Source organism: Leptonotus elevatus, chromosome 12, assembly GCF_054856555.1.
Source record: "Leptonotus elevatus isolate MCC_2025b chromosome 12, RoL_Lele_1.0, whole genome shotgun sequence".
Lineage (NCBI taxonomy): Eukaryota > Metazoa > Chordata > Actinopteri > Syngnathiformes > Syngnathidae > Leptonotus > Leptonotus elevatus.
The window spans coordinates 682,501-698,924 of NC_141250.1; the positions used below are offsets into that span (position 1 = coordinate 682,501).

At 40.0% G+C, this 16,424-nt stretch overlaps 1 protein-coding gene across 1 annotated transcript in view; it reads right to left on the bottom strand.

Annotated features, from left to right (window-relative positions):
• The window catches only part of rrp1 (ribosomal RNA processing 1), a 57,148-nt gene that overhangs the window by 22,631 nt on the left and 18,093 nt on the right, over nt 1–16,424 (bottom strand). Inside the window, exons 11-12 of the mRNA XM_086091045.1 lie at nt 12,427–12,446; nt 12,221–12,337 (exon numbers count right to left, since the gene is read on the bottom strand). Of these exons, the coding sequence (XP_085947171.1) occupies nt 12,221–12,337; nt 12,427–12,446 (137 nt within the window). The remainder of the gene's footprint in view (nt 1–12,220; nt 12,338–12,426; nt 12,447–16,424) is intronic.

A 16,424-nucleotide genomic window follows, 5' to 3' on the forward strand; every position in this document is an offset into this window, starting at 1 on the left:
TTCAAAGTAAAGCAAAAGAAATGAAAGGGGACAGAAATAAGTAAAATTTGTTTTGTCTGCCTGTCTGATCAACTAAAATAACAACACAAATTTAATGAGTGGTCAAGACGCTTTCAGTGTTACAACAAAATAATTCAACTTTGTGTCCTTGAGCTATATATATTTTTGCAGGAATTGTGCTTTTATGTTTAAAAAAAAAAATACAAATAGACTGAGAAGATTTTGTTTTACAATGCAGATTGTTGCAGACTGACACCTTGAGTTGAAATGCATCGTTCTTTTTGTTTTGTTCCATATAATTTTGGAAAAAATGTCTGTTCCTCTTAATTTGTACTCAGTTTCCCTTTTTATAAATTTTGTTTGTATATTAACTGGGCAACGGGGACGACCCAGGACAGACTATATCTCTCGGCTGGCCCGGGAATGCCTTGGGATCCCGTCGGAGGAGATGGTTCAAGTGGATGGGGAGAGGGAAGTCTGGGCTTCCCTGCTAAAGCTGCTGCCTCCGCGACCCGACCCCAGATAAGCGGTAGATGATGGATGGATGGATGGATTTATATTAACTGGTAAAATTTCATGATGGGCTTTGTACAATATTTTAGGGCGGTTTATCTCCATTAATGGGCATTTTGCACAAATCCACTACTTACTGAACTCAGTACCCCTCCTTCATTTCCTGTCTTTCATGATTGGACAAACTGATTAATCCAGGTGTGCCTGACCTCAGTAACCACGACGACAATGGCCAGACACACCTGGATTAATCAGTCTGTCCAATCATGAAAGACAGGAAATGAAGGAGAGGTATCGACTTCAGGAAGTAGTGGATTTGTATGGATATATATTATCAAGGGTTGAAGCACTGTAGGTAGTGATCCTGGTTGGTTGAGATATCATGGGGCATAGATCAGCAATTTCCATGTAGTTCTTAAAGTAATTTGGTTTGGTTTTATTGAACATATAAATATGAAAAAATCATATTACAAGTATAAAATATAAGTTGAAGTAAAAAAAGAAAAACAAGAATAAAGAAAAGAGTTTACATGTTCAAAAGGGGTAGGAGAAAGTTAAAAACTTATCTAGTCCTGCCCTTATTAGTTTTATGGTGATACAATAAGGTTATACATTTCAACAAAAGAAAAATGTATAAACCTAGTCATATATACAAGTGCACTTTAACATACGCACATTTGCCAGCAACATATGTACATGAAATTCATAGGCATATACCATAAAAACATTGCTGAATCATATCCTCACACACACATACAATTTTCATTACACTAATACATCCAAATAAATTAAAGCATATATACAATTTTAACAGCTCATGTCTGATTTAAGTAAAACAATTTTTTACTTTGCTTTAAAAACAAAAAAATTATTTAGCAACTGACTGACATATTTTCAGGTCAGTTCCTAAATGATTCTACAAATTAACACCTTTTACAAAAACACACCTTTGCTTAATATCTGTTCTTTTAATTTTTTTGTAGACACTTGTAATCCTTATGTTATAAGGACTCTCTCTAATTTCAAACAGCTTCTGAGTACTGTGGCAGAGTAGATTGTTGTGTACTTTGTACATTATTTGTGTTATTTTAAACTCAACTAAGTTGTAAAATTGTATTGTATTTGATGTAATAAATAGAGAATGAGTTGGTTCTGTATATTTTGATCGATTAAAAATTCTTATGGCTTATGGTTTGAAAACAGGATAGGTATTTGTTTTATATGAGTTTCCCCAGATTTCCACACAATGTCAGATATGGTAATAATAATGAACAATATCATGTGTATTATAGTGTTTTTGACCTGCATAAAATACCTTGATTGATTTTTGTCAAGGTACCGTTTCAGTACCTTGACAAAAATCAAAAACATCAAAAAGCAGCAAAATTAAAACAGACAAAAGCGCTTCAGATTATTTATTTATTATTAATTCAAAATCTTGGACTGTATGCATGTTAATTTATGCACATACTGTATATATTTATGTTTATCTGTATGTGCTTTCACATTGCATGCCATATTCTTGAAGTACTGTATTTGATGTCATACGTTTTAAATATTGGCAATACAGTGGCACTCCAATGACTCAATGTAACGTTGCTTAAGTGTGTGTGCATGTCTCTGCTCTTCTCCATTACGCTCCCAATTAGTCGAATGTGTAATCAAATACTACAAACTGGGGAACAAAATAAATCAAACCACTTATTTTTAAGGGAAGTGTCAAAAATGCGTCACAACCTGTGTCTGTTGCTCTGTCAGTCGTCTGAGCTTTTTCTATGCATTATTGTGATTTCCTACTGTGTGCCTGTTCAGGAATGATTACTGCTTTTTCTTCTGCTTCTGCTCCACCTGCTCCACCAAGCCTTCGGAAGAAGGCTTTACTTCCAGTTTCAAAATTTCAGGCCAAATTAGAGCCTTGCCTAGTTCCTCAAGCCGCTTAAAGCTTTTCTTATGGTTCGCTGTATGATGCCCTAGTTGGAAAACAAATCTAACGCAGTTTCAGGGCTGCTGATTCTGGCTACTGCGTAGAGGGTTAGGAATGGGATGGGGGAAATAATGTGTGGCCACTTTGTGAGCAGGAGACCATAATAGTTTTTAATTTTTTGAGAGACACTCACTAATTTCTTTGCCCTGATCGCCGTCATTTTCATCATCCTCTGCCTCCTCGTCGAAAATTTCAAACGCCGTCGCCCGCCAAGCTCCGGCTGTTCTTTGACCGCGAAGGATGCAGACTATAAGTCTAACATGTATGAATACATTGAAACGTTGTGTGAAGCATTATGAAGCTGAATTTTATTGATATCTCTGCTTCAAAGACAACCGGTAACTCATTTTGAGTTTGCCAAAACAAAACAGTCATGTTTTAAAAATGCAACAAAAAACTGTGAGGGTAACATTTTGGGGAGACACAGTAAAGAAAGCCCACACTGACGACTGCCAAGTCGCCATGAATCATCTTCTGCCAACACGAGGTCCGTTGTGCGCATTATGACGTCACAAATATGCGACACTAAAATAACCGAGGGGACAGGTTGAGGAGTTGGGCACAACTTAAGCCACAACCACAACAGATGGACCAACATGGCATGTCTATTATTATCGGCGGATTTCTTTATCATCTGGTGCATCTGTATAATGTCAAATTGGTTGATAATTGCCGATAATTAGACAGATTTCTTGATTATCTGGTTTATCTGTTTGACGTCAAATTGGTCGATAATTGCCGATAAATATCAGCCACCGATATTATTGTGCATCCCTAGTTTTAATTATTATTATTTTCTCGCCTTGAGTGCTTGATGCCCCATAAGTATTGGCAGATATGGAGAACTTATTGCTCAACTTTGTTTTCCAAGCACCCAATGTTTTTTATTTATTTTGTATTTATTATTTGTATTATTTCTCTGCCTTGAGTGCTTGATGCTCATTGGCAGGTATGGAGAACTTAATGCAGGCATGTGATTTGACCAAAGTGAAATTATCTGAAAATTTAGCCGGGGGTCTGGGGGCCGCAGGCACCCAGCTAGGTCCAGGGCAGCGCCCTGTTGGGGGGGCCAGGGCCGTAGCTCATGGGTTTTCCGTGATTTTAAGTACTTTCAATGCACTCAGATGACAAAGAAATAGACAAAACAACAGCATAAATTTCCAATGTATATTGAACTATCCCATATAAAATTGCAGTTTTAGTCAACTCAAAAGCAGTCACATTCAAAAATTATTTATGTCATAAATAATGTTTTTCTATTTTTTGCTCATTAAAACATTCAACATATTTACAGGAATATACAAGTGTTCATTCTTGAGCACAATCCATTCACATGACACAAACACTACTTCCTCCTAGACTTCATTGCTTTGGAATGGGTCTTTCTAGCCTGCTTCTGTGCAGCTTTGATGGTTCTTCTTGAGGCAGCCTTGCTCATTTGAGTGTCCTGTTTCACAGCAAGTTCTGTTCGTTTTGCAGACAACATAGCTGCTTCTGCATCCTTCTCCTCCCTGTACCTTTTGGAGGATGTCCTCAGATTTAGGCACAGTTTGGACTGCACAGGATCCATCAGAATGTCTTTCCTGCCAAAATGGCTGACAGAGGTGGTCTTTCTTGCTCTTAGGGCATATTTCACAGTCTGAATAGAACTGTATGTGGCTATGTCCATTCTGCATGCTCTGGGGTTCAGGACATCACCCATGACACTGAAAGCCCCCTCTACTTGAGGCCCATGGAAGCAACTCATGAGAGCCTTCACCATCTTGGCCAAGGTTGGGTATCTTCCAACAGCAAAGACTTGAGCCCACCAACGATCCAGTGCAATTGCCTTCCCCTCTGAGTCCAAAGGTGTTGGCAACTCACTGTCCAACTGGTATTCTCTCACCTCGAGATCATAGTTCCCCAGCTCTGACTCATCAAGGACATTGGTGACCAACGATGACAGCTTCTTCAGTAGGACTTTCAAGAGCTTTGAAACCTCTCCCGCCATAGTCAATGGTATCACGGCATCAAATGCAAAGCGCTTTCCCGGCACGATCGATCTTCCGAATGAAGTCACTGAACAAATTCGTCACAGTCTTCTTTCCAACATTTGTCGATATATCCTTCTCTAACCAGTCCCAGCGAAACTTGTTTTTTACGAGTTTGTCAATTTCCTTAACTCGCGGAGCATCTTTGCGTTCGATCACGGACATCTTTCTTTAAACACTCGGCAAAAACGTGTGCGAAATGAACAACGGCATACTCTTATACCTTTATAACAAGCGCGTTTATTGGTCAACAAACAATGGCATACTCTATGCCTTTATAACAAGCGCGTTTATTGCTCAACAAACAATGGCATACTCTATGCCTTTATAACAAGCGCGTTTATTGGTCTACAAACAATGGCATACTCCTATGCCTTTATAACAAGCGCTCTTATTGGTCAACACGGAGACTTCCGCCAATCGCAAGATCGGTTTCATTTCAGTTGCGGAAACACTAAAACGGAATGCTGTAGAGAGACGAAATCGGATTTTTTTTTTTGGGGGGAGATAAAAAAAGCGGAATTCCGCGAATTAGCGGAAAAATCACATGCCTGCAGTTAAACGTACCACTCCAATCATTAATTGGCAATAAAACTCTGTACAAAACCCATCTCAACAGCTTAAATCAATGGACAAAAGTGACCCTCAATATCTGGTTTAGGGAGTGTAAATCCCCAACACTTGAAAGACAGTCAAGACAATTTAGATGGATTTGCTCAGACCCAAGTTTCAAACCAGCTGAGACTGATACGAGATTCAAAACCTGGACCTATGCTGGTATTACTTTATTTTGTACAATCGCATCAAAAGGAGAAATTGAAAGCTTTGAAAGAATCCACATTAGTGGCCAATGTACGGAGACAAAGGTTTAAAGAAATTGGTTTCAATATTTTACTTAATTCAACAAAAGTAGTGCTTTACCTTCTCAAAACAAAAAATTAAAAATTTTCTTCTGTTTTGGGAAAAATTTATTGTGTTTATTAACTCTTTGACTGCCATAAACGTTATAAAACGTTTAGCATAAACCTAGGGAAGGGCGCCGAGGACGTTAAAAGACGTCCCCTATGTTTTTTTTTTTTTTTTTCAAAAACGGGTGCAGGAAAGCCTTGGGCAGCTGTGCTGAAAGAATCAGGCTGATCTGATTAGTCAAAGACTCGTTTTGGCCCCTAGAGGGCAGCGATGACTCTCTTTGCACAAGGTTGGATGGGCCGCCCACCGTGGGCGTCAGTAGAAGACGTGAGGCGGAGCTAGAGTGTTGAGGAGACAATGGCTGATCCAAGCCACAATGGCTTGACCAAGCAACCGGTTACAAGCAGCTCAGCTTGAGCATTTTTTTCAAAGACGGAAAGCATCAATCAATACTAAAAAGCGCATTGATGTCAACGATGATGATGACAACGAGCTCTACGCCAAAGTTGGAAGCTTTGGCGTGACTGTTATGAACACGTAGTAAGCCTCACGGCTAAGCGCGGCTAGCGCGGCTAGCGCTGCTAAGGCCGGAAAACGCGCACAATAGCCGGCCGGGTACTTCTACACAATCGGACATTCGATCGGGCGATGGAGAGTTGGCATCGACCAATGCAGATTGATGATGATGATGAAGATGAAGCTCTACGCCAACGTAACTGTTATGAACACGTAGTAAGCCTCACCGGCAAAGCGCGGCTAGCGCGGCTAGCGCTGCTAAGGCCGGAAAACGCGCACAATAGCCGGCCGGGTACTTCTGCACAAGCGGACATTCGATCGGACGATGGAGAGTAGTCGAAAAGCATCGACCAATCCACATTGATGATGATGATGATGGTCAACCTCGCCGGAGTTGGAAGCTATACGTGGCCGTTATTCTCTCGTCATAAAGCCTCACCGGCTAGCGCTGCTAACGCCGGAAAACGCGGAGCTGCACAAGCGGACATTCGATCGGACAATGAAGAGTACCCCGAGTCCAATGCATATTCATCGGAGGAGCGGGTACAGTCTGATCACGGAGAAGACACTGTTTCTGGACTACGATGCCACCATGAATGGAGTGGATAAAATGGATCATGCAAATGCTGTTGCGTCTCTTTGCACGCAGGAGAGTGTTACACAAAGAAAAACTGTCGTTGAAACATCCACATATTTGTAAATAGCACCACAGTTGCACACATTTGTAAATAGTTTGCCAAATTGTTGTCAAATTGTTACACTGTTGAATGTAAATAAACGTATTTTGCTATCAAAAAACACTTTTTCATTCTTGGTGGTAGTGTTTTATAGAAGTAAAGCACTATTTAGGTGTTTGTGGCATCATTCATGGACAAAAAGAAGTGTCAAATTCACTAGAATGCATGAAATAATATCGTTTCACTAAAAGCTTGATTTCTCCGTATTTGAGTTCAAAACAAGCGAAATCGGATGAAACTAACCATTTTCTATTGTTGATTACTAAAGAACGGAATAAGGTAGAAACAAACTCTTTTTTTCTGATGAAAGATGAAAGTCCAATCTTTCATTTGGTAGTACGTGTGTTTCCATAGTCCAAACAGAACATTTTCTGTGGACCTTGAAAATCAGTCAAAATGCTTAAATCGGCTGGCACTGGCGGCATCCCTTTTCTGAAAACGTCTGGCAGTCAAAGAGTTAATCAAAAAAGTGACTCTTGAACCATTGCTGTATAAAAAGACCTATAAATACTGTATTAAATTTTTCTGTAATGTGAAATTGTTGACCAAATGAACGTCTGTTTTGTTATATTTAAAAAAGTTACCAAAAAAAGTAAAAAATAAATAAAATAAAATAAGTAAAAAAAAAAGTTTAATGTAAAATCAGGAGATTAGCGGAAGAAATCGGAAGACATAGGGTTGAAATTCGTGAGTCTCCTTGCCTGAATAGAGAGTTGGCAAGTATGTAGTTATGCTGGAGTTGCTTCCATGAGAACAGTCTTTTGATTCAAAGCAGAAGTGGGAGTAAGTCTTTGCCCTCAAGTCCTGAGTCAAGACTGACAAGTCCAGAGCCAAGTCCCGAGTCAAGACTGACAAGTCCAGAGCCAAGTCCCGAGTCAAGACTGACAAGTCCAGAGCCAAGTCCCGAGTCAAGACTGACAAGTCCCGAGTCAAGGCTGACAAGTCCAGAGCCAAGTCCCGAGTCAAGACTGACAAGTCCAGAGCCAAGTCCAGAGTCAAGACTGACAAGTCCAGAGCCAAGTCCAGAGTCAAGACTGACAAGTCCAGAGCCAAGTCCAGAGTCAAGACTGACAAGTCCAGAGCCAAGTCCAGAGTCAAGACTGACAAGTCCAGAGCCAAGTCCCGAGTCAAGACTGCCAAGTCCCGAGCCAAGTCCCGAGCCAAGTCCCGAGCCAAGTCCCGAGCCAAGTCCCGAGATTCACAATTCCTACACTTTTAGTTTCAAATCTCTTCGAGTCATTTTAACAACATCGTAGATTATATTATTTCGGGTGACCATCAAAGTAGGAGTCAGGGATTTAGGGAGTGAACCCAGAGTGGTGCAACAGATTGTCGTGTTTGCAATGTGTTTCCAGTGAGTTTACAGTAACTACGCAGATAGCAACAATAACTAGAAAAATTTCCGCGGAAATTTTGAATGGGCCTGCTGATTCTTTTAAATGAGCTGAACAGTTTAAAATTTAAACCATTGAAATCACTCAAGAAATGTGGAAGTTAACCATAATCAACAGTATCTTACTGCCCCTTTAAGAAACATGCACATTCACGCACACACATTTGATTTGAACTAACATTGAAATGAGCTGAACAGTTTAAAATTTAAACCATTGAAATCGGTCAAGAAATGTGGAAGTTAACCATAATCAACATCAACTAAAAGTATCTTACTGTCCCTTTAAGAAACATGCACATTCACGCACACACATTTGATTTTAACCAACATTTAAATGAGCTGAACAGTTTAAAATTTAAACCATTGAAATCGGTCAAGAAATGTGGAAGTTAACCATAATCAACATCAACTAAAAGTATCTTACTGCCCCTTTAAGAAACATGCACATTCACGCACACACATTTGATTTTAACCAACATTGAAATGAGCGGAACAGTTTAAAATTTAAACCATTGAAATCGGTCAAGAAATGTGGAAGTTACCCATAATCAACTAAAAGTATTACTGCCCCTTTAACTCTTTGACTGCCATAAACGTTATAAAACGTTTAGCATAAACCTAGGGAAGGGCGCCGAGGACGTTAAAAGACGTCCCCTATGTTTTTTTTGTTTTTTTTCAAAAACGGGTGCAGGAAAGCCTTGGGCAGCTGTGCTGAAAGTATCAGGCAGATATGATTAGTCAAAGACTCGTTTTGGCCCCTAGAGGGCAGCGATGACTCTCTTTGCACAAGGTTGGATGGGCCGCCCACCGTGGGCGTCAGTAGAAGACGTGAGGCGGAGCTAGAGTGTTGAGGAGACATGGCTGAATAAGCCCACAATGGCTGCCCAAGCAACCGGTTGCAAGCAGCTCACGCTTGAGCATTTTTTTCAAAGACGGAAAGCATCAATCAATACTAAAAAGCGCATTGATGTCAACGATGATGATGACAACGAGCTCTACGCCAAAGTTGGAAGCTTTGGCGTGACTGTTATGAACACGTAGTAAGCCTCACCGGCTAAGCGCGGCTAGCGCGGCTAGCGCTGCTAAGGCCGGAAAACGCGCACAATAGCCGGCCGGGTACTTCTACACAATCGGACATTCGATCGGGCGATGGAGAGTTGGCATCGACCAATGCAGATTGATGATGATGATGATGAGGACTCCGAGCTCTACGCCAAAGTTGGAAGCTTTGGCGTGACTGTTATGAACACGTAGTAAGCCTCACCGGCTAAGCGCGGCTAGCGCGGCTAGCGCTGCTAAGGCCGGAAAACGCGCACAATAGCCGGCCGGGTACTTCTGCACAAGCGGACATTCGATCGGACGATGGAGAGTAGTCGAAAAGCATCGACCAATGCACATTGATGATGATGATGATGATGGTCACTCCCGAGGTTGACGCCACAGTTGGACGCCACAGTTGGACGCGGCTTTTATTCTCACGTCATAAAGCATCACCGGCTAGCTCTGCTAACGCCGGAGCTCCACATGCGGACATTCGATCGGACAATGAAGAGTACCCCGAGTCCAATGCATATTCATCGGAGGAGCGGGTACAGTCTGATCACGGAGAAGACACTGTTTCTGGACTACGATTCCACCATGAATGGAGTGGATAAAATGGATCAGAACATCTCCTACCACCCGGTATAGCAACTGAAGTACGCGAGGAAGCGAGACGTAACACCACCGTAACGTAACCGTAGCATGATCCTGATATTAGACTTGATGACACACTGCAGTATATACTTGCTATTCCCCGGAAAAAAACGGCCTGCAAGGAGAGTGTTACAAAAAGAAAAACTGTCGTTGAAAACATCCACATATTTGTAAATAGCACCACAGTTGCACACATTTGTAAATAGTTTGCCAAATTGTTGTCAAATTGTTACACTGTTGAATGTAAATAAACGTATTTTGCTATCAAAAAACACTTTTTCATTCTTGGTGGTAGTGTTTTATAGAAGTAAAGCACTATTTAGGTGTTTGTGGCATCATTCATGGACAAAAAGAAGTGTAAAATTCACTAGAATGCATGAAATAATATCGTTTCACTAAAAGCTTGATTTCTCCATAATTTGGTCCAAAACAGGCGAAATTGGGTCAAACTAACCATTTTCTATTGTTGATTACTAAAGAACGGAATAAGGTAGAAACAAACTTTTTTTTTTCTGATGAAAGATGAAAGTCCAATCTTTCATTTGGTAGTACGTGTGTTTCCATAGTCCAAACAGAACATTTTCTGTGGACCTTGAAAGATCAGTCAAAATGCTTAAATCGGCTGGCACTGGCGGCATCCCTTTTCTGAAAACGTCTGGCAGTCAAAGAGTTAAGAAACATGCACATTCACGCACCAACAGAAACTTGGAAATCAATTTTTTCCCTGTCTACACTGATTCTTAATTAGTCTGCTCAAGCCGATCCAATACACACAATGTTATAAGGCTATTTCACTCACTGTCTTTGAACCCGCACATGGGGGGAGAGCTTTCATTTCTTAAATTTTTTTTTGACACTGAGCTAAAGATGAGAAAAATTGCAACAAAATGAGCTAAAATTCATATCGGTCGGTCAACGTATGCGCGCGCAGCGTGTCTTGGAAAAAGGTGCTTGATTTGATGTAAGTTATATAATAATAATAAGTTGAAAAATAATAAACCCCTTTTCTAGGATAGTAATATGTGCCTGCTTGATCCGCTCAGCAGGCCCATAATTATTTTATACATGGTCCATTAATAAAATAACAAGGTATCCTGCCTTACGTTACATTGCACTTGTAATGCACCTGAAGTTGTGTTCCTAAACTCAAAATGGCCATATTGGACATTTTGAAAGTTTTTTTTTTAAGCTAGTGTTTTATAAACTAATTAGAAATGAAGGCAAAGTTCTATTTATTTGTAATAATGAAAAATACATCTAAATGCAATTTAAGGCACATTCCATTCATTTAAACAGGGAGAATGGATTACAAAGTAGCATAGGTCTACAATATTGAAAACAAAAAGAAAAGCAAGCTCAGCCAAACAACAGCTGTCAAACTACGGTTGCAGCACCCGATGATAATGCTAACAACAGCCACGAACGCCAAAGACTTGTACCACCATATCATGCAATGACGGCGTAATTAACTTGCGGTTTCTTCACGTCCTAAATTAGCTATTTAATATACTTTCGGGGTGACGGCATGATAATGGTGGTGGAAAATATGTAATTTTAATAAAAACGTTGACAATGCAAACCAAAATGTCAAAGGGAAGTAGTCAAACTGGCGTTCACGCCACCATGTAGGCAGACTTCAAAGTAAAATCCGCCAAGTCTGTTGTATTGGTGTCAATGTATTATTTGTTAAGCCTTATTTTGAAGTTTGCCTTGGCGTAGGCGGCGTGTGTTTGCGCCTTTCCTGACACGAATGACGGCGCTGTGTCAGCACAGTTCGCACACGTACACACACCGAGAGGAACTTACTCGTTAACATACATTTTAATCTTTTTGTTTTGGTGGAAGAAGCAAGTATTTTCAAGTCAAAGGGCTCAAGTCAGAGTGAAGTCACAAGTTATTGTTGGTAAAGTCCAAGTCGAGTTGCAAGTCTTTTAACATTTTGTCGAGTCTAAAGTCGTCAAATTCATGACTTGAGTCTGACTCGAGTCCAAGTCACATGACTCGAGTCCACACCTCTGATTCAAAGTGTTGAGCAAAATGTGGTCAACAACAAAAAAGCAACCATGGTGGTTCAGGGGTTTTGTGTTTTCCAATCTGGGGGCCGTGAAGGCAACAAGGGACTTTTGTGAGCTACGCACAGAGACTGACATATGATAGTCCATGCTGTTGATGTGGTTACAGCCGATAGTAATCGCACATACTCTCTTTAATCTTAGAATTTTTCTTAATTGGACTTGATTTTGTGGGACACTGCTCCAATTTTCGGGACGCATGAATTGAGCTTCAAATCATGTGCGTGCATGCACTACACAGGATAGTTGTTTAGTCTAGTTGAGCGATATCAATCGCTCTGGCTCTAATTTTGAACGCAGTAAAAACCCTGCTCCCTTTTCTGGACATCTTTAATAGGTCCATGCTTTGTAGTGATAAAGAGGTACTTTACGATTCTTGGCTGTTTCCATTGTACTTCTTCCACGCTTCATCCTTTTTCTGCTGCAAAACATTTCATCCTCCTCATCTGTAGAGACTTCCTCTGGATAGCCATCTTGAGGAAATAGGCCTAACAGAAACAAAATGCAGAGAAAGACACTTAATACAAGGAAAAAATAGAGAAATTTTGTGTAATCAAACTATTTAAAAAAGCAATACCTTCACTGAGATCCTGCAACCTGCAATTTAAGAGAGAAAGAAAGAGCGTTGAAATAAAGTAGGACTAATAATTCAAGTGCCATAAATGACATTCTCTTGACAGAAAACCCGTCTTTTAAAACCAACTTAAGAACTCTCTTATCCATTGAAATTGTACATGTATTGTTCCAGTTTCTGCCTACAGTATATCTCAGGGCAGGCGTCAGCAAACTTTGTGGAATCGAGAGCTACTTCTTGGGTATTGATAATGCTAATTAGGGATGTCACGATTAAAATACCGTGATATTGCGATATTAAAACGATCACAATATCATCACTGTCATGACGATATTAAAAGCAGAACTTTGCGGCACCCTCTGATAGTTTATTAGTGCAGTTAAGTTTTAATTAGGCATGTTTTTGGCCACCTATGTTTAAGACCCACGCTAATTGCCAAATGAAGGTGAAATTAACCATGGTTTTTCCTGCGTACAAATTTTGGAGGTGGCCACTACAGCTAATTTTTACGCCACCCCAAGCCAAAGCGACTGATATTGCTCAACACAGAGCTCCAGCTGAGTTGATAGAGCTCGGCAGCAACTTATTTTTACTGCAGTTGTAGTGTTGCGCCACTATGGAGGCGCTTATATCAGTGCAGTGCGCCGGAAACACCTGAAGAAACAGATCACAGAGCAACTCCGTTTCAAACGAGGCAGAGCTGTCGCCAAAGTCATAAAAATACAGCAGGCCTAAGATTTAGCCAGCCAGGCTAAGGAGCCAGCCGGGCTCCTAAAATGGGAAATTGAGGTAGCCTGACAATTTTCCAGGTACCCGCTTTGATAAGAAATATGGTCCTTTTTTCAAGTCGTATCGTCACAAGCCTGAAAATAATTCAACACATTTACAAGTAGAGAGAGCGGGTTAGAGATAGAGATGGAGACATAAGTTGCATTTCCATAAATTTTTCGCAAAAATAAAAGCGATATTGCTCTATTTTGATAAAGTACAATTTCAACTTGTCGGCGTTTCCATTGAAGAGCGTTTTGCTTCTGAGGCGCAATTCTCGTAATGTCTCGTCTCGCGAGATCTCGCAATTCTGTAGGAGGTGCCATTGATGTTTACGGAAGACGGACGCCCGGAGTTGTTAAGATTACTTTAAAAACATCTCTCTCCCCTCATCGGGCAGGTACCGGCATTTGGTGTGTGTGTGCGCGCTTATAACTCGTGTTATGGTCCGGACGGATGGATGGATTTCAACGACGACGTGCACCGGGGGAACACCGGCCATTTCTCATGCAACGATATGGAACGTGCATTGAATGGCGGCATTGGCGCCATAGTTAAATCGCTTTGTGCTTAAAAAGACATCTCTTTAGGAGGCAGCTCCAACACGAAAGTGAGTGGCCCCTTTGTGACCGGGCGGGGGTTCACATAACTACAGGGAATGTGCAAAAAGTGTTTCCATTACACACTTTTGCGGAATACTTCTACTTCGACACGTCTCAAAAACCACCTTGAGAGCGTAACAATCTTTTTGCGATATTTGAACATGTTTGTCATGAATTGTTTAAGACTATACTGTAACAGCTCAAGGGCAAGAATAATTTTTTTTTGCTGCTTTTCCACCAACAAGCCCAGGATCTTTGAGTTCTGGGTAACAGGAGTTCTTGGTTGTAAAAGTTACACAGGTCATTTAGAATTTGTGTTTCCACAGCGTCTTAAGAGTTCTCGGTAATTAATTCAAATGAGTTTAATAACGTATGAGTTTGATGAGCCCAGTTGATGTAAAAACACCACCACCCCGAATTTGACGATCCAATCAGCCTTGGTCAGTGCATATGGAGGATCAAAACTGCCAAAATTCAAAATAAATAAATGACTAAATAAATAAACAAATGACAAAGTGAAAATGAAAACGGATATAAAAAAATATATAATTAAAAAACGTTATTCAAATGAGGGGGCAGTCTTAAGTGTGTCTTGAATGGTAGTCGTCCATTGCTGGAGTTCTCCATGTAAGTCAGCGAGACTTCCTTGTTAACCGAGCCGCTCACTAGACCAATGAAAGGTAGTTTTCAATGGCGGAGTCCAACCCAAGACATGCTTAAGACCGCCCCCTCATTTGAATAACATTTCGTCCTGGCAGAGCGTCTGCAGCATGAAATAAATAAATGTGAGAGCAGAGCGTTTTTATTTATTGATTCATATTTAATTCTATTTATATATTTGTTTTTGTATTTATTTAGACTATTTTTATATTTTTTAATCTTATATTTTTTTATTTGTATTTCCATTTATATATATTTTTTTTTTATTTAATTTTTGAATAATATTTTTTATATCCGTTTTTATTTTCACTTTTAGTCATTTATTTCTTTATTTAGTCATTTATTTTCAATTTAGGCAGTTTTGGTCCTCCATTAGTGCAGCCCGCCCCCTCAAAGTTCCTGGCTCAGCAAGACCCTGCTGCTGAGATAGTACTCGGATGCCCCCTGGGGAATTTAATTACCCCGGAAATTGTTGTTGGTGGAAAAATGTGCAAACTGAATTTTACCAAGCTAAATTGAAAAGTTCTCCAAAAGTTCCAGCGGTGGAAAAGCCTCTAATGAGGGGGATTTCAGGAACTTTCTTATTGGAAGGCGGAACGAGGTAGGGATAGCAAATTAGTCCCCTCTTATTTGTAATCTTTATTGAACCTCTTAGGCAGTGGATTATTCAGAATAAATTAAATGAATAAATTTGAAGGGAAGGGAAAAAAAGATTTCTTTGTTTACGGATGATATATTGCTACAGTTGTCCAGCCCAGAACGATCTTTGGAACAGTTATTTTCTATCTTGGAACAAAATGGCTCTTTTTCAGGGTATAAATTAAATGTTTCTAAAACACAAATTCAAACTTTTAAGTATAGTCCTTTAGGAAAGGTTAGAAAGCGGTACAAACTTAAAAGGGAGGCTGATTCCATGAGCTCTCTGGGAGTAAACATATCTATGGATTTTTAATTAAATTATTCTCACTCAATTATGTCCCACTGAATAACAGAATTAGAGATAATATAAGGAGATGGGAGTCTGCGCGCCATTTCTTAATTTTGGGTTACAGATTGAATCGGTTAAGATGTGTAGTTTACCTAGGCTGTTATATCTTTTTCAGTGCCTTCCTACTCAAATATCCGATCAACAATTCCAAGAGTTGGATAAGATCATATCGAGATATATTTGGGAGGGGCGTAGACCAAGAATTACATTTCAGAATTTGCAATTAGCAAAGGATCGGGGCGGGGTCGCACTCCCATGTTTAAAGGATTATTATATTGCAGCACAACTGAGACCATTAATATGCTGCTGTGACCTTGGATATAGAGCCAGATGGAAAGACATTGAGGGAGGTTGATAGCATATTGTAAATTCCTCAGAAACGGTGACGTGAACTCTTTTCAGTGTTTGAGGGTACCAATTTGTACTTTTATAGATTCTTGCAGACCATACATTGCATCGAGCAATTCAAGAGGAAGACCACACAAGAGCAATGGAATAATATTTTGTTGAAAGTCTTTGTCGACGCCTATGCTTCAGGCCCTATACAAAAAACTGTCTCAAAACTCTATAAGGGCCTACAACAGGCAAAGGTAGTTTCACTCCATGCAAAATTGAATTGGGCGAAACAAGCTAATATGGTCTTAAATGTTGATGACTGGCAACAGTTATGTGTGTTACAATGGAAAACTTCAAATTTTGCCCTATGGAGAGAATTCTACTGGAAGAGTCTTATTAGATTTTTTATTACACCAGCTCAAAAAAGACACTTTACTAATACATCTGCATGTTTGAGAGAGTGCGGTTGCACGGAGGTAAATGAACCAAAACCATTTTCACATATTTTGGACCTTTTTGGCAGGTTTTTCTACAAGTATTCAACATAAAGTTTCCATTTAACTTTTTTTCTCTGTATTTAGGGGCTTTGCCACCAGGGAACTTTTCTTTAGATGATACTTATTTCAGATTATCAGTGCTGCCTGTAG